Consider the following 21,617-nt stretch of genomic DNA (forward strand, 5'->3'; position numbering starts at 1 on the left):
CATCATTTATCCTTCAACCAAAATGCATAAGCATACCAAACGGCAAATGTCAGCTCTCCCCATTTTCTCCGGGATCGACACCATACGTGCACACACATACACGCACATACAGGCCACTCGGCTGTCATACAGAGGTGTAAAACTCTGCCTTCAGAAAGCAAAAGTCTAGCCATATATTTGTTCTATCTTCCTAATAAACCAGCTGATTGTAAGTAGTTCAACTCTTTGGGCAGGTGGATGAGATCACCTGTTTTAGGTGCACAGATAGAAGCAACACATGGGAGGGTTTCTACTTTCTGAAGCTGGAGTTTTACACCCCTGCTATTATAATATAGATTAGAGGGGAAATGTCACAAGAGATTTGATCTCTTGATTCCCAGTGGTCTGGATTTGGTAAACCTAACTATGCATGATTGTAGATTTATGTTAAGTTCTTTTCCCTGCCAACATCTCCAAAGCTCATATTTTATGAATGACATTGTAATTATAAGGTTTGGCATTCAAAGAGAGCATTGGTGCCATGAAATGGCTTTTACTACGATGTATCAAAATGTTAAGGCTATCATTCAAACTGCAGTTCTGGATGTCAGGTCCATTGAAGACTTAACTATTTAGCTGCAAGAATGACAAATTCCTCTTTGATTTTATGAGCGGTTAAAATGTTTTACTGCATTTCTTTTTTTGAACACATTGGTAGCATTCATACCGTATATATTTGCGTGCTTTGTCTATATTTTTAGTTAGCAACTCACTATGTATTTATATATTTATATATTTAGTTGTCATGTGAAATGTTTATATTGTCTGTATAATGTGAAGCAATATGGCTCACCACTTAGTTTGAAAAGTGCTGGAATACACGTCCATGACAATAGTCAAAATTCACTAGGAAGAAGTCAGAATCTCTACTTCAAATCCACACAGCAATCATTGTACTAGGCAGGATATGAAGTCTAGCAATCGGCTGGAGACCCTCCAAATTCTCAGGATGTCACATGAGCAACCTGGACAACCAAATCTGCTTGGTCGAGGTTAACACCAATAAAATCAAATGAGCTGGACTTTTTCACCCAAGCCCTGGTGTTTGGAGAGAGCCAGTGTCCCGAAGAGATGTCATTCCTGTCAAGAAGCCAGCCCTCCGCGCAACGCATGCGCATTTCTCTCTACCCAGACATTCACACCTCCCCCTGTCCACACCTCCCCCCGTCAGGTTGACGTGACGGTGCCTCTCTTTACCGCGTTGAACTCCCCGACCGAGTGACCGAGGAATGAACATACAACAGCAATACATGTCTTTTCAACTTTAAAAACTTAAAATTTGCATGTGCACGCTGTATTTACAGAACAATATTGTCAGGACGCACAACTCGACTGCTCAACTCGGCAGAACATTCACACATGGAGTTCAGCTCCCCCACTGAAGGAAACGCACATAAATTTTGTCTTTACATGAAAATACAACAGAAATAAGTGTCTTTTCAATTTTAAAAAGTTCAGATTTGCATGTGCGCGCTGTATTTACAGCCCAGTATTGTCGGGATGCGGATCTGTCGATGCGGAAATGTGTAAGGACGCACAATTCGACAAAACCGCACATCTCGAAAGAACACCAGCCCAGCGTGTGAAGTATCTGAAACAGCATGTGATGGAGTAGTAGCCAAAGCATCCATGAACAACATGGATACGAAGAAAAGAAAGGAGAAGGGAGTACGGGAGACCACTGTGGTACAAAAACACTTGAGGAAAATGATACACAGTGATAAAAATAAAGAAATTAGCAAATAAATTGTAAGCTTCATGAACAGTTCCACTGGTTCAGGAAGCACGTCACAGAGGAATATGAAAAATAAATTTAAAAAACAGTGTTATTGATGTGGGAAAAGGCCTGTGCAAATTAGCTAACATTACCATTAGCTAATGGTAACAATAAAAAAAAATGAGGTTAGTTACATACAAGCTAGCTAAGCCATTAAATCCAAACTATCTAAAGAGTTAAATACAAGTTAGCTAAACAGTTCTGTTAGATAATATCTATGTTAATTCCTTATTTTATTATTTTATGTTAGTTACCAAGTATTTGCTTTTGTTATCTGTTTAGAAGGGCTTGGAATCTGGTTTTAACTGGTTCAAAGTCTCAACAGACAGACTTAAGTTTCACTTCCATTATGCATGGGCAGGCTTCAAATGTAGGGAGGTGTACCCTCTGTCTGTGGGGAGCCAGTAAGATTAGGTTTGTTAGACTAAAACCCACCCACTGTACCACCTACATTGTCTTTTATAAAAACCCATTTGTCGGCCATGTTTGGGTCTCTCCGAAAATGGGAGTCCCTGTGTGGGCTGTGCCTCTGGGACCTGGGCCTGGTTTTCACCGTGACTTCAATAAATTCAAACTGAAGACGACTTTGTTCTGGGACAGTATTACAATAAGAACTGGGGAGTTTTAACAGTTTGATACAAATTATCTTAGCAATTAAACACAAGCTGACTAAACACATAAACACAAGCTAATTAAACAGTTAAACACAAACTAGCCAACAGTAATGCTACAGTGTTTATGTAGGCTAGCTTTCTAGGTAAGTGCTTATGGCTGAATAAAGGGGACAAATATATCTGGCTATCCTGCCAGTACTTTTTAGATAGCCACACTAAAACCTTCCATGCATGGCATTTTGTTAATGTAATGTGGGTGAAAAAATATTGCACCCCTGAATGCCAAGAAAGTAAAGCTGAAAGTCTGCACTTTGAGGTCTTAGTCATTCTTTGCTTAAACTCTAATACACCGCAATAGTTTGTGAAGATACTCTGGAAAAACTGGATTTATGCTCCAGCCCCCTATATCCCTTAATTGGAAAAGCGGGTGTAGAAAATGGATGGATAGAAGATTCTTGGGTGTTGTCCACTGATTGGCAAATCTTCAACCAGAGAAGAAATTAATGCACAAGTCAACGTGCAAACCCTTATGCTACAAAAGCACATGATTAGATCCTGATAAACACATTGTATCATTGTGTTCGTTCTGTTTCTCCACAGCACGTACACACTTGATCATGCATTCATGCCCCAGAAGGCTGGTAAAGTAGGGGGTTGTTCAAACTCACACATTTTGCCTGAGGTATCAGCGGTCAGCTGCTCTTACGACAAAATGAGAGACGAATTACAGTTATGATCCCAGGCATGTGATGGAGTGCACAGGCTGGTGTGTGTTTGCCTCTTTCACAGAGCAGGATCACACACAACTGACTTTCCCCTAAAACTGCTCAGTGTGTTCAGGGAGCAATCAGGGCATGATGTTGGTCAGGTGAAGCGTGTGTGTGAATGTAGGCTTGGGTTTGGTGGCAGAATAACAACATCTTAACACCTGTACATTCTACGTGAATAGCTGCTTTTGGAATAATACAGGTACAAATGCATATTTGGTCTTTGAATATTCCTTGACTTGAACTAACTTTTGGCATTATGTGCTAAGCTGTGCTGCTCTGTTGTGTATTGTATTTGAATAATCAGTCACGCTGTCCATCACTTTAACAGGACAAGCTCTCAACTCTCCATTTTTGAAATGAGAAGGTTGTGTGCATCTCTACTTCTGCTTCAGCTCCTCAGAACCTTTGTATGTCAGTTCCCACGCCCATGTGCAACATCCGAGGGCCTACGGACCAAAGAGTGTTGTCCAGTGTGGGATGGCGATGGCTCAGCATGCGGCGCCCTTTCAGGTCGAGGTTTCTGCGCTGATGTGGAGGTTTCAAATGAACCCCACGGGCCCCAGTTTCCACACAGTGGCATCGATGACAGGGAGCGCTGGCCTGTCGCGTTCTTTAACCGGACATGTCTTTGTGCTGGAAACTACGGAGGTTTTAACTGTGGTGAATGCAGATTTGGCTACTGGGGCCCAAATTGCGGCGAGTATCGTGAATCTGTGAGGCGTAACATCCTGACCTTGTCAGTTGCTGAGCAACAGAAGTTCATCTCCTATCTTAACCTGGCTAAGAACACTATTCAACCGTTGACTATGTCATTTCCACAGGAACGCGGGACAAGATGGGTGCGAACGGTGAGAATCCAATGTTCTCTGAAATCAACACCTATGACCTGTTTGTGTGGATGCACTACTACGTGTCCCGGGATGCCTTTTTGGGTGGTCCAGGAATGTCTGGAGGACATCGACTTTGCTCATGAATCTGCTGCTTTTTTTGCCCTGGCATCGCGTCTACCTGCTTCACTGGGAGAACGAGATAAGGAAGCTGACAGGAGATTTTAACTTCACAATCCCGTATTGGGACTGGAGGGATGCTCAGTCCTGTGAGGTGTGCACCGATGCACTGATGGGTGGACGTAGTCCCCTCAATCCCAGCTTCATTAGTCCTGCTTCTGTCTTCTCTTCATGGAAGGTAAGGAAAAAGTAAGATTTTTCTCATCATAGTGTTTTAATTTTTGTGGCAAATTATTAACAACATTCAACTTTCTGTTATCTGTCATGGAAGAGTTTCTCAGAAGTTGAATGTTACCACGGTAAAGACCAAAAACAACAACCATACGTTACTCAGTAATCTCAGATTTGATGTATTTGATTGGATATTTTACATGAATGTAACCAGAAATGTATTTGATTCAGTACTTAACCCCAATTTGAAAAAATATTTTGAGATGTTAGTAGAATTGTACCACTAAAAAAAAATTAAACATGCAAAAAAAAAAAAGTTAGAAAACAAAAAGGGGACAAAGAGAATGCATACCTCTGCCACAATTCAACATTCCTCTGTTTACATTTATGTCTTTTATTTATCTCTTTTTTTTTTTACTGTAAGAGGGTTTTTCTTTTAATCTCTTCTCTAATATTAATAGGTCTTGACTGCTAACTCTTAATCCTATTGATCCAAAGAGTTCATATTATAGACAATCTTATTTACGCATATGATGCACTATTCATCAAAAATGTAGAGATTGTGTCATTAAATTAATAGATAACAGCATTGTCCCTACTTTCCTGGTCCACATGATATGAAAATGTGATTGAATGTGACAAAATTAGGACAATGCTCCTTGGATGCACGACACATCTTGGTGGTGTACGTTATTTTCAAAACAGATGACAGCATCGTTGACAAATAATAATGTCCAGCCCCAAAGTTGCACCAGTATGAATTGCCACTGCCAGTGCTGTAGCCAAGACCATCCAAGCTTAGACCAAGTCCAAGACCAGAGTATCGAGTCAGAGACAAGACCATGACTTTGTGAAGTTGAGACCAGGTCAATGCCAAGACCATTGCAGAGCAAGTCTGAGTCAAGTCTACGAGTGGACCAGTGGGAGTTCCACACCACAAGACGAGAAGGGTTCACTAGTCCAAAGGTTCACTAGTCTGTTTGCGTGTTTGCTCCAAATTAAGCAAAACATCACAATTCACAGATTCACCCATGAAGGTTGGATAACTGCCATTTGAACTGAATGCAAAAGTCTTAATTTGGGAATATTGTATATGACATTTACATTGTACGGTGCGTCTTTCTAACAAGCAAAGTTAACAAAGGGATGTATTTTTTTTAATGAAGTAGCATTCACTCTCGCATCACAGATGAACGAAATGTCTTTTTAATTTAAACAAAAAGCACATGCAAGTATGCAGCTAGTAGTGTAGCCTACTGAAACTTGACATCAGAATATATTCATTTATTGAGGCTGAACCTTCGGACTAGCGGGATGCTCCCATGTAGGGTACATTAACAAGACAAGAGCAATCCGAGATTTCTGCGCCCCCAATCTGGATCTGGGGTCACCTCCAAAATTCAGTGGAGTCTTCCATGCCCTAATATCAGTGGTGGGCACAGTTCTGCTAATCCGCTAATTATCAAAGCTAACTTTTTTGTTAGCAGATTAGTATTTAGCTAACTTCAAAAACCATCAGTGGACCAATTAGCTTCCGCTACATTTAGTTCTGCTAAATTAAATCAAATCAAATCAATTTTATTTATATAGCGCCAAATCACAACAACAGTTGCCCCAAGGCGCTTTATATTGTAAGGCAAAGCCATACAATAATTACAGAAAAACCCCAATGGTCAAAACGACCCCTATGAGCAAGCACTTGGCGACAGTGGGAAGGAAAAACTCCCTTTTACAGGAAGAAACCTCCAGCAGAACCAGGCTCAGGGAGGGGCAGTCCTTCTGCTGGACTGGTTGGGGCTGAGGGGAGAGAATCAGGAGTATTAATCTGCTAACATTTTTTTACATAGTTGGTAACAGTGAAAACATTGGCTCCTGTTCTGCTACATATTTTGCAGCAGCCAGGCAACTGAGAGGAGCTGAGGCTCAACTCTACCCCCCAGCAGCAGCAGCCTGGCAGCCTGCCAGGCTGCTGCTGCTGCTGCAAAAAGTCATTTTCATTTGCAGCATTCAACGATCAAGCCATGAGGCCGAAGTCCTCAAAAGGAAAGCAGATTTGACTTATGGGTTTGATTTATAAACCAAATTAAGCCATATAGTTTAACTACATTAATGTCAACTCTGTCATTTGTACAAAGTGAAAATATAACACATATCTTTTAATTTTAAACTGTGCATCTGATCACTGATTGGTTATTATATGTAAAAACCAACACACAAGTTAATGTGTGTTGGTTTTTACAAATAAATGTGTATTTGTAAAATATGTCATTTTCTTCATTTGTTAAAAAAGGCATTTGCAAAACTGATCTGTTTGTTAAGTTATGATTGATTCAGCAACAACTGTGTGATATAACCGGGCGTCATTCACATAAATAAGATTGAACAATAATTTTAGTTATTTTACCATTTGTAATATTATGTCATCGTAACAAACGGTATTTACGTGTAATGTATTACAAGCAGGAACTGGTACTCCTGCTCATTAGCTGTGTTTCCATCAACTAGTATTGCAACTCTTAAGCGAATTTTCGTTAATAGCGGCAAAAGGTAGAGTGCATTGGTGCACATTTCCATCCATTGTTATGCGCTTTTGTTTCACAATTCCCAATTTGGAATTGAGAACCATTATTTCATGCTTCAGTCATTGTGGTGTCTGTATTCACAAGTAAGCTGCACCACATCACAAAATTAACTACACTGTGTTACAGAGGGCCAGCACACACAAGAAGCTGTGTAAAACTGTTCTTTTTCAAGGCTTTAACTCTCCAGCCCCAGTCAAAAGCCTAACAAGGTAGTTTAAGACCCTGGAATGACCTGGAACTGTCTTTTCCTGGCCTTGAAACAAATGTTCATCTTTGTAAGAAAACCTGGTGAGCGAAGCAGAGGAAATTAAAGTGATGTGCCTTGTTTGTGTGTGTGTGAGAGACAGACAGAGAGAGAGAAATACATTCAAATGAACAATCCAAACTTGTTTCTTTACTAAATTATAAATTGATTTATACATGTATTTATATGCATAGCATATGTCTTTGTTAAGATCATAAGACAAATCTTTCAGCAGGAAAGTATGTATTATAACCCCTGGCAATAATTATGGAATCACCGGCCTCGGAGGATGTTCATTCAGTTGTTTAATTTTGTAGAAAAAAAGCAGGTCACAGACATGACACAAAACTAAAGTCATTTCAAATGGCAACTTTCTGGCTTTAAGAAACACTATAAGAAATCAGGAAAAAAAATTGTGGCAGTCAGTAACGGTTACTTTTTTAGACCAAGCAGAGGGAAAAAATATGGAATTACTCAGTCTGAGTAATAATTATGGAATCACCCTGATAAATTTTTCATCCCCAAAACTAACACCTGCATCAAATCAGATCTGCTCATTAGTCTGCATCTAAAAAGGAGTGATCACACCTTGGAGAGCTGTTGCACCAAGTGGACTGACATGAATCATGGCTCCAACACGAGAGATGTCAATTGAAACAAAGGAGAAGATTATCAAACTCTTAAAAGAGGGTAAATCATCACGCAATGTTGCAAAAGATGTTGGTTGTTCACAGTCAGCTGTGTCTAAACTCTGGACCAAATACAAACAACATGGGAAGGTTGTTAAAGGCAAACATACTGGTAGACCAAGGAAGACATCAAAGCGTCAAGACAGACAACTTAAAGCAATATGTCTCAAAAATCGAAAATGCACAACAAAACAAATGAGGACCAAATGGGAGGAAACTGGAGTCACGTCTGGTGACCAAACTGTAAGAACTGCTAAAGGAAATGGGATTTTACATACAGAAAGCTAAACGAAAACCATCATTAACACCTAAACAGAAAAAAACAAGGTTACAATGGGCTAAGGAAAAGCAATTGTGGACTGTGGATGACTGGATGAAAGTCATATTCAGTGATGAATCTCAAATCTGCATTGGGCAAGGTGATGATGCTGGAACTTTTGTTTGGTTCCGTTACAATGAGATTTATAAAGATGACTGCCTGAAGAGAACATGTAAATTTCCACAGTCATTGATGATATGGGGCTGCATGTCAGGTAAAGGCACTGGGGAGATGGCTGTCATTACATCAATAAATGCACAAGTTTACGTTGATATTTTGGACACTTTTCTTATCCCATCAATTGAAAGGATGTTTGGAGATGATGAAATAATTTTTCAAGATGATAATGCATCTTGCCATAGAGCAAAAACTGTGAAAACATTCCTTGCAAAAAGACACATAGGGTCAATGTCATGGCCTGCAAATAGTCCGGATCTCAATCCAATTGAAAATCTTTGGTGGAAGTTGAAGAAAATGGTCCATGACAAGGCTCCAACCTGCAAAGCTGATCTGGCAACAGCAATCAGAGAAAGTTGGAGCCAGATTGATGAAGAGTACTGTTTGTCACTCATTAAGTCCATGCCTCAGAGACTGCAAGCTGTTATAAAAGCCAGAGGTGGTTGCAACAAAATACTAGTGATGTGTTGGAGCGTTCTTTTGTTTTTCATGATTCCATAATTTTTTCCTCAGAATTGAGTTATTCCAAATTTTTTTTCCCTCTGCTTGGTCTAAAAAAGTGTAGCGGGATGAAAGTCCTGGGTCCCAATTGAAAAGACGTTCACGCTAGCTTTGCTAATGGGGAGTTCCCCTTTGGCTGACCTGGTAGAGGAATGGTCTTTTGTGCGAGCCGCGTGGGTTCGATCCCCACCGTCGTCCCGGCCACGAAGGTCCTGCTGCTTCAATCGTAACCGTTACTGACTGCCACAATTTTTTTTCCTGATTTCTTATAGTGTTTCTTAAAGCCAGAAAGTTGCCATTTGAAATGACTTTAGTTTTGTGTCATGTCTGTGATCTGCTTTTTTTCTACAAAATTAAACAACTGAATGAACATCCTCCGAGGCCGGTGATTCCATAATTTTTGCCAGGGGTTGTATTAATGTGTGACAGCGTCCTGTATCGTAACTGAATCTCTGCTGTTTCTAACAATCGAAGCTGTGTGAAAATCGAGTAAAATTTCAGGGGAGTTAAGGATTATTGTAGTAGGAATTACACCTTCCTCAGGACAAATAAATGCACTTGGGGGGGCGCAATAGGGACCCATCCAAGATGGCGGCCGCGCTGATCATCAGCTCCAATAGACAGTGGCAGTCCATGAGGCGTCTACGTATATAATGTCTATGGGTTTAGCGTTATAAAAGTTAACTTTTCTGATAGCTGATTACTGGTTATCGAAGCTAACTATTTGGTTAGCTGTACCCACCACTGCCTAAAATTCACCTATGGTGCAAATTTGGTGAGAATCCGTGAAGTAGTTTTTTTTTTTTTGCTGTTGTTTTTGCTTTTTCTTTTGTTTTCAACATAATCCTTCAAAGCCTATATCAAGTGAAATTTTGATCCAGAATCCAGATCCCGATCACCTCCAAATTTAATGGTCTTCTATAGCCAAATATCCATCTGTAGCAAAAATGTCATCAACATTCATGCAGGTAGTTTTGACGGAATTCTGCTAAAAGACAGGACAGACAAATAAATAAACACCAATGATTTTATTACATCCTTGGCGGCGTAAAATGTTGAGTATGGAAGCCACACCTAAGGAGGCTTCCCAGGCACGTCAGCTGGGAGGAGGCCCCAGAGATGATCCAGTACATGCTATAAAAGCCTTGGGATTCTTCAGGAAAAGTTTTTCCTGAAAAAAATTCTTGACCGAGCATAGGGAAGCTTAGTCTGCTGTCACTGTGACCCAGACCTGGATAAGTGGCAGAAAATGAATGAATGAATGAATGAATGAATGATTGAAATATGCAACTGCAGGTTTCAAAGATCCACATTAAAGTAAAAACACCTACATACAAACCAACACTTACAGTAACAGCTTAAATCAACTAAACTATCTTTATCTAACACACTTTTTTCATCCACTAACATTTTTTTGTGCAGACATCAGATTTTGTGGTGACTCTTGTGTTCCACATGAAACCATCATCAGAATGTATTAAACAGTTTAACAATGGAATATACTTTACATTTTTGTCTTTTCTTAATATCTGATTGTTTTAATTAACAAAGCATGAAATGTATGCAGTTTGCGAAATACACAATAAAATCAAACTGAAGTAAAAATAGAAGGAACTGTATATATATCCAAGATATACTGATGCTTGTGGACTCGTTCAGCAAATACAAAACAATAATGCAACTAATATCTGTAAATTATTGATACTTAATTGAGAGTGTGAACTACAGACAACAACTCTATTTTATAGATTTCACTGAATGAATGTGTCAGCTTCAAAAAACAAGGTTTGACCATTTCAACTTGTGTATATTTTCAAAGCAACATAAGATACCATATCCAAAGAGGTCAAACATTCAGGGGCTCAACACAAGACAATTTAGTGGTTTCCATACTGCTTTGGTCATGAAATAAAGTCCATGTCTGACATGCTCAAGTAAAAATCTGTCTGAGTGTGATTTTTTGAGTCCTGATTTGAGTCCTACAACACTCCAATCACACCTTGTGGGGAGAACTTTCAGAATAACATCAGGATGAGAGATTTGTGCGTTTGTGAATTTAGCCTTGATTTGAATGCCTAACTTTGTATTCAACAGTATGCACAGCTATTACGAGGGCTGTCCGTAAAGTAAGGTCCTTTTTTTATTTTTTTCAAAACTATATGGATTTCATTCATATGTTTTACGTCAGACATGCTTGAACCCTCGTGCGCATGCGTGAGTTTTTCCCCGCCTGTCGTGACGTCATTCGCCTGTGAGCACTCCTTGTGGGGGAGTCGTCCAGCCCCTCGTCGAATTCCTTTGTCTGAGAGATTTGCTTGAGAGACTGGCGCTTTGTTTGATCAAAATGTTTTCTAAACTGTGAGACACATCGAAGTGGACATGGTTCGAAAAATTAAGCTGGTTTTCAGTGAAAATTTTAACAGCTGATGAGAGATTTTGAGGTGATTCTGTCGCTTTAAGGACTTTTCACAGTGCGAGACGTCGGCGCTGCGCTCTCAGGCAGCGTCATCAGCCTGTTTCAAGCTGAAAACCTCCACATTTCAGGCTCTATTGATCCAGGACGTCGTGAGAGAACAGAGCGTTTCAGAAGAAGTCGGTTTCAGCATTTTTATATCCGATATTTCCACTGTTAAAGGAGATTTTTTTTAATGAAAGACTGCGGACGGTCCGCGCCGTCGGACGCAGCCGACGCGGCGCGGCGGCAACAGGAAAAACACCTGCCGTGTTGATAACCATTTGTAAAATCAGTTGGCTTTTTCAGTGGAGTGAGTATATGAGAAATTGTTTATCAGCTGGAGATGTTCCAACTTGTCCTCAAGGCTTCCAACAGAGGTGTTTTTCCTGTGACGGGCGTCGCGGCGGCTGCGAGCCGACGCTGCATCCGCCCGCACGTCTTTCATTAAAAAAATCTCCTTTAACAATGGAATATCCGGATAAAATGCTGAAATCGACTTCTTCTGAAACTTCTCTGTTCTCCTCACGTACGTCCTGGATCAATAGAGCCGAAATGTGGAGGTTTTAAGCTTGAAACAGGCTGATGACGCCGCCTGATGAGCGCTGCGCGACGGTCTCGCACTGTGAAAAGTCCTTAAAGCGACAGAATCACCTCAAAATCTCTCATCAGCTGTTAAAATTTTCACTGAAGACCAGCTTAATTTTTCGAACCATGTCCACTTCGATGTGTCTCACAGGTTTAGAAAAATTTGATCAACAAAGCGCAGTCTCTCAGCAACTTCTCAGACAAAGGAATCCGACGAGAGGCTGGACGACTCCTCCACAAGGAGTGCTCACAGGCGAATGACGTCACCGACAGGCGTGGAAAAACTCACCCATGCGCACGAGGGTTCAACATGTCTGACGTAAAAACATATGAATGAAATCCATATAGTTTTTGAAAAAAATAAAAAGGACCTATACTTTACGGACAGACCTCGTATGTGATCACAAGTTCAACTAAATCTGTGGAGAGAACTGTGATTCAGGTCATGGCGGATTGTCATATGATCTGTTGACTACATCATCCCGAGCGCATTGTAGGAAAACGTCTGGTGGAAAAATCCCATGACCCAAAGAAACAAAAAGTCTCATTTATTTCGTTCCTCTTCAGCGGAAAGAGGAACGGAATTTCCATTATTTTGTGTCATGTAGAACTGCAAAGCGGGCTTTCTCCTGCTAGTCTTAACATTCTTGCTTTTATCTGTGCTGAAGTGGTCGTGTAAGAATGTTTTGGCTAATCTGACGCTCAAACATCTGAATATGTTGTGTAGGTGATTTGCTCCCAGCCAGAGGAGTACAACAGCAGAGAAGCATTGTGTAACACTACTGGTGAGGGTCCACTGATCCGTAACCCTGGAAATCATGATCGAAGACGCGTGTCGCAACTTCCAACAACAGCCGATGTGGAGTTACGTTGGGCCTTCCAGAGTACGAGACGGGGACCCATGGACCGATTCGCCAACATGAGCTTTAGAAATGTCCTGGAGGGTAGGTGGGGTCAACACACACACATTTGGCTGCACTTGCCTTTGTTTTGGCCTGCCAAAGGAAATTGTCAAACTCTCCTTTTCTGTATGTAAATCCCATTTAACTCTCGCCTTATGTTCCAAATACTGTATGTTCGATCTCAATTATAAGATGAGTCCCCTTTTTTCAAGACATTGTTTTAGAAAAGTCTTTCCTGAAGAACAGACCATTTTCTTTTTTCATTCATGTACTCACATATGCAGCTTTTATGAACTTGTAAAGGCCCCTTCACACACAGTGCGATGTTTGGTCGAAGCAGCGAAACAGATGAAACGTTCGAATTGCCCACACATGAAACATCGTGCTGACAGGCAGGCGTGCACCGATCCCGGTGTGAGGGTTCGTGCACATGACGGTGTCTTTCGAGCAGAACACAGGTCGAGCTGCTGCAGCTGTTCGCACTGTGGGACAAACTGCACACACATCGCATCTGCTGATGTGGAGGAAATAAAATAAAAACCAGCTGTATAATTAGTGAATATCATTGGGTTGATATAAATAATACATAAAAGGGGACACAATACAGAACCCCATGGTTAAATAACCCTGGTTAAAAAAAAAAATGCAACTTACAGGATTTGAACCCACACACTCTGATTTCCAGACAGAAACTTTACTGCTGCACCACAATCACATAAGAGGAGCATGAAATGGCTAAAATCAACAAGCAGATAAATGTATTTTCTAAAAAACAAAACAAAAAAACGCTATGATAACTGACCAAACAGCATTTTGTAAAGCAAATTTCTGCTGATATGTGACTGAAAGTGGTGTATTTGTTGCACTGTTGGCCTGTCATATGGTCCTGCAGTGCACCACTCACTGTCCTGTCAGACAGACATGACGTTCAGATCGCCTGCTACATGTCCACATGAACTGGTGGTCCAGTCCAGCCAGAACAGGCTTGTCAATGTGTGCGCCCTCCAGCCTGTCATAGAAGCGATATGTTTTTATGAATTTGATGTGAGGACAGCAAGCATACACACGCGCATGTCCGTCAAAACATGATGTGTGTTTATGCAGCTCTGATGTCCTAGGGCCAGAGTTGTCAGCAGCTGCCACGCCCCCGTCCATTCTACGCACAGACCAAGGTGTCACTCTGCAATCAGATGAGAGCGCCCTCGCCTGCAGTGGGGGGGGGGGGGGGGGTTGCAAACCACACACATGTAGGTGTTGGGGGAGAGCACGCAACACACGCCACACGTGTTGTTGGGGGAGCCGACACTGGCACATCACATTGTGCACTTAACTGGCAACTCCACAGTCGTGGGGCACTTATACAAATTTCACATCCAGCTTGAAAGTGATCGTCTGCTGACTGTTTTCGTGATGATAATGCAAATGGCCACACACTTTCTAAGTGCCATGCGAGCGGTGTTAGATGTTCCTGTGTAAGTAAAAGTAAGTCCCTTCGGCTGCTCCCTTGCTTGCACTTGGGGTCGCCACAGCAAATCCAAGGTGGATCTGCATGTTGAATTGGCACAGGTTTTACGCCGGATGCCCTTCCTGACGCAACTCCACTTTACATGGAGAAATGTGGCAGGTGTGGGATTTGAACCCGGAGCCTTCTGACCTGAAACCAAGTACATTAACCACTTGGCCACCACCCCTAGATGTTCCTGTGTGTCAGCTGGAATTTGGGCCGACACCTGCCGTGAGAGGGTGTGATGGGCTCGCACAGTGCACACTCTGCCTTTCAGCCGCTGGTGTGCGCAAATAGTTGTAAGCAACAGGTGTACGAGGCATTGGAGACAGCTATGAATGTATAACGTTTTGCATACCATTCCTGCTTCATGCTGCACTTCGAACCAAATTTGCACTATGTGTGAAGGAGCCCTAAGCTTTTCTGACTGTTTGCATTTTTATTCTCCAACTTAAACATTACACTGTCAAACTGTATTCCTTGGCTGCTTGTGAGTTGTTTGATGTCTCTGCCACTGTAAGAAACTTGGCACCAAAAAGACCTTATATCATTGAGGAATGAGGCCCCAATTAACATCCAGAAACTGATTAATTTATATCTCAAAGGTCCCACAGAACCTCGGGATTACAAATGAGGAATAGATGACAGAGTGGGATAGATAGAAATGTGATACTTTACACATTTACGAGACAGCCCTGTCACCATGACATAAAAGTCTTTCAACCATTGAGGAAGCTATTAATCCAAAAAACGCCTCTGCCTTTTCTGGAGACCAGATTGGTTGCACTACATCCCAAATCAAATCAAATCAAATCAATTTTATTTATATAGCGCCAAATCACAACAAACAGTTGCCCCAAGGCGCTTTATATTGCAAGGCAAAGCCATACAATACCGTATTTTCCGGACTATAAGTCGCACTTTTTTACATGTTTTAGCCTGGGGTGCGACTTATAAATGAAAAATATACCGGTAGGATCTCAATTAATTTACTGTAACAAAACAATTTTACGTGACAGAGTCGATCTATGTTTTAAAATGGCCACCGGAAAAGGAAATGCAATGCATCATGGGCACTGTAGTATGACGGCCATCCTATAGTTCACGCTGGTCGTGATAACCAATCAGAGAACAGAACTTTGGATGCGTATTCCTCACCTCACCCACAGCGTGTGAAGCTGACAAACACGGTGCTTGCTGTTATTCCGGCATGGCGAACAGAACAGCTTCAACCCTTGGATATCAATGTGAGCAGAGTGTTTAAGTTGACGCTGAGACCTGCGTGGGAGCACCGGGTGAGCGATGGTGGAGGATTAGCGTGTGCACTTGGAAGGAGCTGGCGTCGATGATTGTGAAAAGCGTTTGAAGCAGACGAACATGGTGTTTATTCCGGGACGGCTAACAAGACAGCTTCAACCCTTGGATATCAGTGTGAGCAGAGTTGACGCTGAGAGCTGCATGGGAGCACTGAGCGACGGCGGAGGATTAGCGTCTGCACTTGGAAGGAGCTGGATCGACAACGCTGGGTGGTCATGAGCTGCGCAGGTAGGTGCTGCATGGTTCGGCTCGCAATGTGGTCTGCAAAATACAAACATATCCGTAGGTAAAATGCAGCTCACGAGAGGGCACTCGAGGCTTGTGTGACTGTTCCTGCGACTTCTGACTACCATAGAAAAATAAAAATTTTAACGTTACTGATAACATAACAAGACAACGGAGAAGGCCCGAAAAAATGCCACCAAAAAGAAAATCATACTCTGCAGATTACAAGTTGCGACTGGTGAAATATGCATCCGAAAACGGTAGCCGTCACAATATTATCATCTGAACTTTTCATGTTAACATACCTGTATGTCCATGGGACTTATAGTCCAGTGGACCTTATTTATGGTTTATTTTTCTTTATAATGGATAAAGTGGCTGGTGCAACTTATACTCCGGTGTGACTTATTTATGGTTTATTTTTCTTTATAATGGATAAAGTGGCTGGTGCGACTTATACTCCGGTGCATCTTATAGTCCGGAAAATACGGTAATTACGAAAAACCCCAACGGTCAAAACGAGCCCCTGTGAGCAAGCACTTGGTGACAGTGGGAAGGAAAAACTCCCTTTTAACAGGAAGAAACCTCCAGCAGAACCAGGCTCAGGGAGGGGCAGTCTTCTGCTGGGACTGGTTGGGGCTGAGGGAGAGAACCAGGAAAAAGACATGCTGTGGAGGGGAGCAGAGATCAATCACTAATGATTAAATGCAGAGTGGTGCATACAGAGCAAAAAGAGAAAGAAACACACAGTGCATCATGGGAACCCCCCAGCAGTCTAAGTCTATAGCAGCATAACTAAGGGATGGTTCAGGGTCACCTGATCCAGCCCTAACTATAAGCTTTAAGCTTTAGCAAAAAGGAAAGTTTTAAGCCTAATCTTAAAAGTAGAGAGGGTATCCCACAACTTTCTGTCCTATTTTTTTTTAACAAATGTGAGAGATATCCATTTTAATGAGGCACTTTTTGAAAGTGTGACCCAAAATATACAGACTTAATTTTGCTTTAACAAAACAGTAGAATATTGTTGTGTTCTGAAGTGCCCCAGTTCCCATCATGCATTGTGCCAACATCCTCTTTGCAGTCATTGTTATTTTATTAGTTGCTAGTTACAGTATGTGTGTTTTTTGCGTTGCTGTGTTGGTGGTATGAATGCACACATGCTGTGTATCACAGTCCACACAGAACTTATGTATGCATGTGCGTGTGTGTGTGTGTAAGCATCTGTACACAAGTGCCAATCTCGTTCTTTTTAAAATGTAGTTATTGACACAAAACATCCTCTGTTGAGACACCACAATGTTTTTGTGGAGAAAAAAATGTTACTTGAGGCTTTTGGCCTTTAGGCCAGATGAGCCCTTTAATCCGACCATGCCTGACAAAACAAAATGGATTACTGACCTTTTACTTCAAACGTTAATGAACAAAAAATTTGAATATTTCAGACAAAACTAGAGCACCCAAATGAAACTAACAATGTGTCCTCTACAACTCCGCAGTCCTACATTTGCTGATGTTCCAAAAGTTCACCTGCTTAAATTCCCCCGTCACATTTGTTGAAGATTTAAGTCGGCTATTGAAAATTAGAGCAGGGTTGGATTCTATGATTTCATTCAGATCATCTTTGGCTCGTATGTTTCTCTGCTGTGTAATGTCATTCTGTTGTCTCTGTTCCTTCAGATGTTGTCTTCTCATTTTTCTTACAACACTTTCACTCATTCACTTTTTCACCTTCCTGCAGGTTTTGCCAGTCCGGTGAGCGGTTTGGCTGTAACAGGCCAGAGCACCATGCACAACGCCCTGCACGTCTTTATGAACGGCTCCATGTCAGCAGTGCAGGGGTCGGCCAATGATCCCATTTTCCTGCTGCACCACGCCTTCGTTGACAGGTTCAAAAACACAAGAAAACTGACTGTTATTGGTGCAAAATCATCACTCTGGGTGTCGTATTTCCTAAAACGCTCATTCTTTAGCAAAATCAACAGTGCTGTTTGTTTATTACCCTAAGTTCCAGCGAAGCAGGGTGTTGGTTTCTCTGGCGTGCGCTTAAAAATAGCTGGACAGATATATTTCAAACTTGGTGGGAATATTACTTGGATAGATATCTACTGTAGAAGTGATTACATTTTGGAGTAGTTTGGTCAAAGGTCAAGGAAAACATGGTCAGAACTAGAGCACCATGCTCATAGAGTGCAAACCTCCACCAACACTAGTTTCCAATTCCACAAAATTTGACCTTGGGAAATATTTTCAAAGTCAAAGTCCTGTTAGAAGTGGCTTTTCATGATCTAAATTAGATGTGATCAAACGTCAGGAGTATGTATTTAGTTCATGCACTTGAAACATTTTTTTTTTGTGGTGCCAGATTTTTTTTTTCCAATTTTTTCAGTTTCTGAATTCCTTTCCAGATAATTTTCACAGAACATTGGTTATCTCTGCTATGCACAGTTTGTCATTGCTTTTTGCCACTTGGTTTCCTACTGATAACAAGATAGAGAAACGGGCATAATTGGAACCTCCATCTAATATTGGTGGTGTAGGTAAATCCATAACAGAAAAATGAGAGTGATTGAGGCACTTTTGATTGAGATATAATGCAAAATGTGCACCAAATGGGATTTTCAATATTAAACTCAAATGTTCACAAAACCAGGTGAGATCCTGTTCAAACTTTCTCAGGTGACAGTGGGTGCCACTCTGCACTTCACTGTCAATGGTTTTCTGAAGTGTTCCTGAGCCCATGAGGTAACATCCTTTACACAATGATGTTGTTTTTTAATGCAGTGCCGCCTGAGGGATCGAAGGTCACGGGCATTCAGTGTTGGCTTTCGGCCTTGCCTCTTACGTGTAGAAAGTTCTCCAGATTCTCTGAATCTTCTGATTATATTATGGACTGTAGATTATGGAATGCCTAAATTCTGTTGAGAAACATTGTTCTTAAATGCAGTTGTTCACAAAGTGGTGATCCTCGCCCCATCTTTGCTTGTGAATGGTTGAGCCGTTTGGGGATGCTCAACACTCACCTGTTTCCAATTAGGTGTTCTTTGAGCATTCATCAACTTTCCCAGTCTTTTGTTGCCCCGTTCCAACTTTTTTGAAACGTGTTGCACATACCTGTATTTGCACAAAAACGTTTATCAGCTTGAACATTAAATATCTCGTCTTTGTGGTGTATTCGAATGAATATAGGTTTAAGAGAATTTGCAAGTCATTGTATTCTGTTTTTATATAGATATTACACAACGTCCCAATTTAATTGGAATTGGGGTTGTAAAAAACAGGTGTGGAGGAAAGATCTGTAACAGGCCGTGGCAACAGGAGGACAAAGAAAAGACACACCCGACACCAAACCCCCAGACAAAAGACAAGAGAATACTGGGAAAACAAAACCAGCCATAACATCAAAAGACAAAAATAAAACCCAGAATAAAATAACCCTCAAGTCCAACCATGACACCTTTGTATTAATGTGATCCCAGTTTTCTTATTTTACTCCTCTTCTATCTCCTCGTCTACTCCTGCAGTATCTTTGAGCGATGGCTCAGAACCCATCAGCCTTCACGAACTGTCTACCCACGTGCCAACGCTTCCATCGGGCATAACGACGGCTACTACATGGTACCGTTCCTGCCTCTCTACATAAATGGTGACTACTTCTTGTCCAACAAGGCCCTAGGATATGAGTATGCCTACCTGCTGGACCCCGGTCTGTCCCCAGAATACTAAATACGTCTGATAATGATTCACATTTTTTTTGTCTTCAGGGGAAAATAATTCATCCTGTTTATCTTCACTGTAGGCCAGAGGTTTATAGAGGAGATCCTGACGCCCTACCTCCAGCAGGCCCAGCAGATCTGGCAGTGGCTCCTGGGGGCTGCAATCCTTGGGGCACTTGCTGCTATAGCCTTCGCTGCACTCATTTTTGCTGCAAGAAGGAAGTGGAAGCTTAACCGGAAACGGAAGAGAGCTTCAAGTTATGACGAGAGGCAGCCGTTACTGCAAAGCAGCTCTGAGGAAGGGTCAACTTCTTATCAGACAGCGCTGTAACAATAACAGACATAATTTACAGCGGCGACAACTGTTCATGCCATCAGCTTACCTCAAAATGGCTTTGTTCACACTGCCAGTTCAAATCGGATTTATTCATATCTAATTTAAATCTGCTCTCATTGATTGACTGTTCACATTACAGCAAGTGACCAGATTCGATCTGTGCGTCCATGTGGCAATCCTTATTTTCTGTCTTTACCTGCATCAGTTGCTGTTGAGTACTGTCGTCTCGTTTGGCGCTAAAGGGTTAAAATATGACACATATGACACAATAATCCTACATCCAGGGACAGCCCTTGCATGTCCCCATCAGAAACATGGCACTTTCTCTGACTTTTTTGGCAAATTATACGGCAAACAAAGTGAAAATGCAAAGAATAAGTGACGATGCCGTGGAAAGTGGACACGTGTTGGTGGTTTGTTTATGACCCGGAGCTCAAACATGTTGAGGGGAGGCGGTTGTGCAGCCCAGAGAACGTAGCTACTGTGGCTAGCTGTGTAGGCTACCACTTACCAACACGACCTCTCCCATTTGTCTCGTCTTCCCTTCTCCACTGGAAAATGAAAAAAATTCACTTCGGTGATTGCAGCCAAAAACAAAACAGTACCCCATTTTTCCATGTGAAGTGATGCTGTGTATATGTTGCCCAACAGCAAGCAGGGTGTCCCTGGAAGTGGTCAAATCCCGCAATATCATGCAGGGGTTCAAACGAGACTGCGCTGCCCTATAGTAATGCCACATAGCATGAAGCAGCATATTTTTAAAAAAATCTGGAGCGTCACCTTAATCTCTCTCCGACTTACTTCACTTTCACGTGGCGGAGCACCAAAGTCACTCACACTCGCACCATGTCTGCAGACTGACTGACCCACACTGCATCTGTGTATTATTAAGCCTGAAGTGTCATGTCAGACACGCGTCTCACACACACACACTCACGCAACAGCTGAAGGCAGCTGATTCATCTTTCTACATCATGCATTTGATAATGGCTTTTATTCCACACTCTGTGTCTTGTGACTGCTTTTTAACAAATTACCTTGGGCTTGTTTGTTTGTGTGTATATGCGCACACTTTTTTTCTGCTGGCTCATTTAGCTGAAAAATCGCTGTCACCCAACAGCTCTTCACTGAGACCCCATGTTGAAAGTTTTTTCTTTTGGGGCGAGAACAGTGACCAGTTTTATTGGACTGAGGTGAAAATGAGAGGTGTGGGGACAGTACAGCTTTCACCACAGCTTTCACCACAGATAAAGACAAAGACGTAACAAAACGTTCAGACCAAAATGGACTTGGGAATGGAATCACATTACGAACCACCTCCGAATGACACTTGAAACAGATTTGTAAAGATGGATTTCATTTGACTTCGACTGTTCAGACTGATCAGCGAATCAGTCGTGACGCGTGAAGCCTCCGCGCGGCTTTCCATGACAACATCTCTTGTTTAAAGTGAAATCTGCCGGAAAATGGCTAATGTCCAGCTCTTGTGATAACCAGAGAAATTGCACACGACGGTCCCGGCTCCACACAGCGATCCGTTTAGAAATGATGTGGTGTTTTCTGCCTCTCGATGGCGGCTCGGAGCACGGCGAGCCGTGCACCATTGTGGGGCGTCCTTAAAGCTGTAGTAACAGTCCTTATTCTCTGTGAAGCCCGTAAAATTTTCACCGAAAGCCAGATAAATTTTTC

At 41.8% G+C, this 21,617-nt stretch overlaps 1 protein-coding gene across 1 annotated transcript; it reads left to right on the top strand.

Annotated features, from left to right (window-relative positions):
• Positions 1-3,278: 3,278 nt before the first annotated feature.
• On the top strand, positions 3,279-21,303 carry tyr (tyrosinase). The gene is given in 9 exon segments (XM_034167752.1): positions 3,279-3,399; positions 3,529-3,994; positions 3,997-4,137; positions 4,139-4,183; positions 4,185-4,385; positions 12,658-12,874; positions 17,617-17,764; positions 19,400-19,581; positions 19,675-21,303. Coding segments are annotated over 8 exon segments (1,620 nt in total). The 5' UTR covers positions 3,279-3,399; positions 3,529-3,556; the 3' UTR covers positions 19,923-21,303.
• The last annotated feature ends 314 nt before the right edge of the window (positions 21,304-21,617 follow it).

The sequence above is a fragment of the Thalassophryne amazonica genome, chromosome 4 (genome assembly GCF_902500255.1).
Source record: "Thalassophryne amazonica chromosome 4, fThaAma1.1, whole genome shotgun sequence".
Lineage (NCBI taxonomy): Eukaryota > Metazoa > Chordata > Actinopteri > Batrachoidiformes > Batrachoididae > Thalassophryne > Thalassophryne amazonica.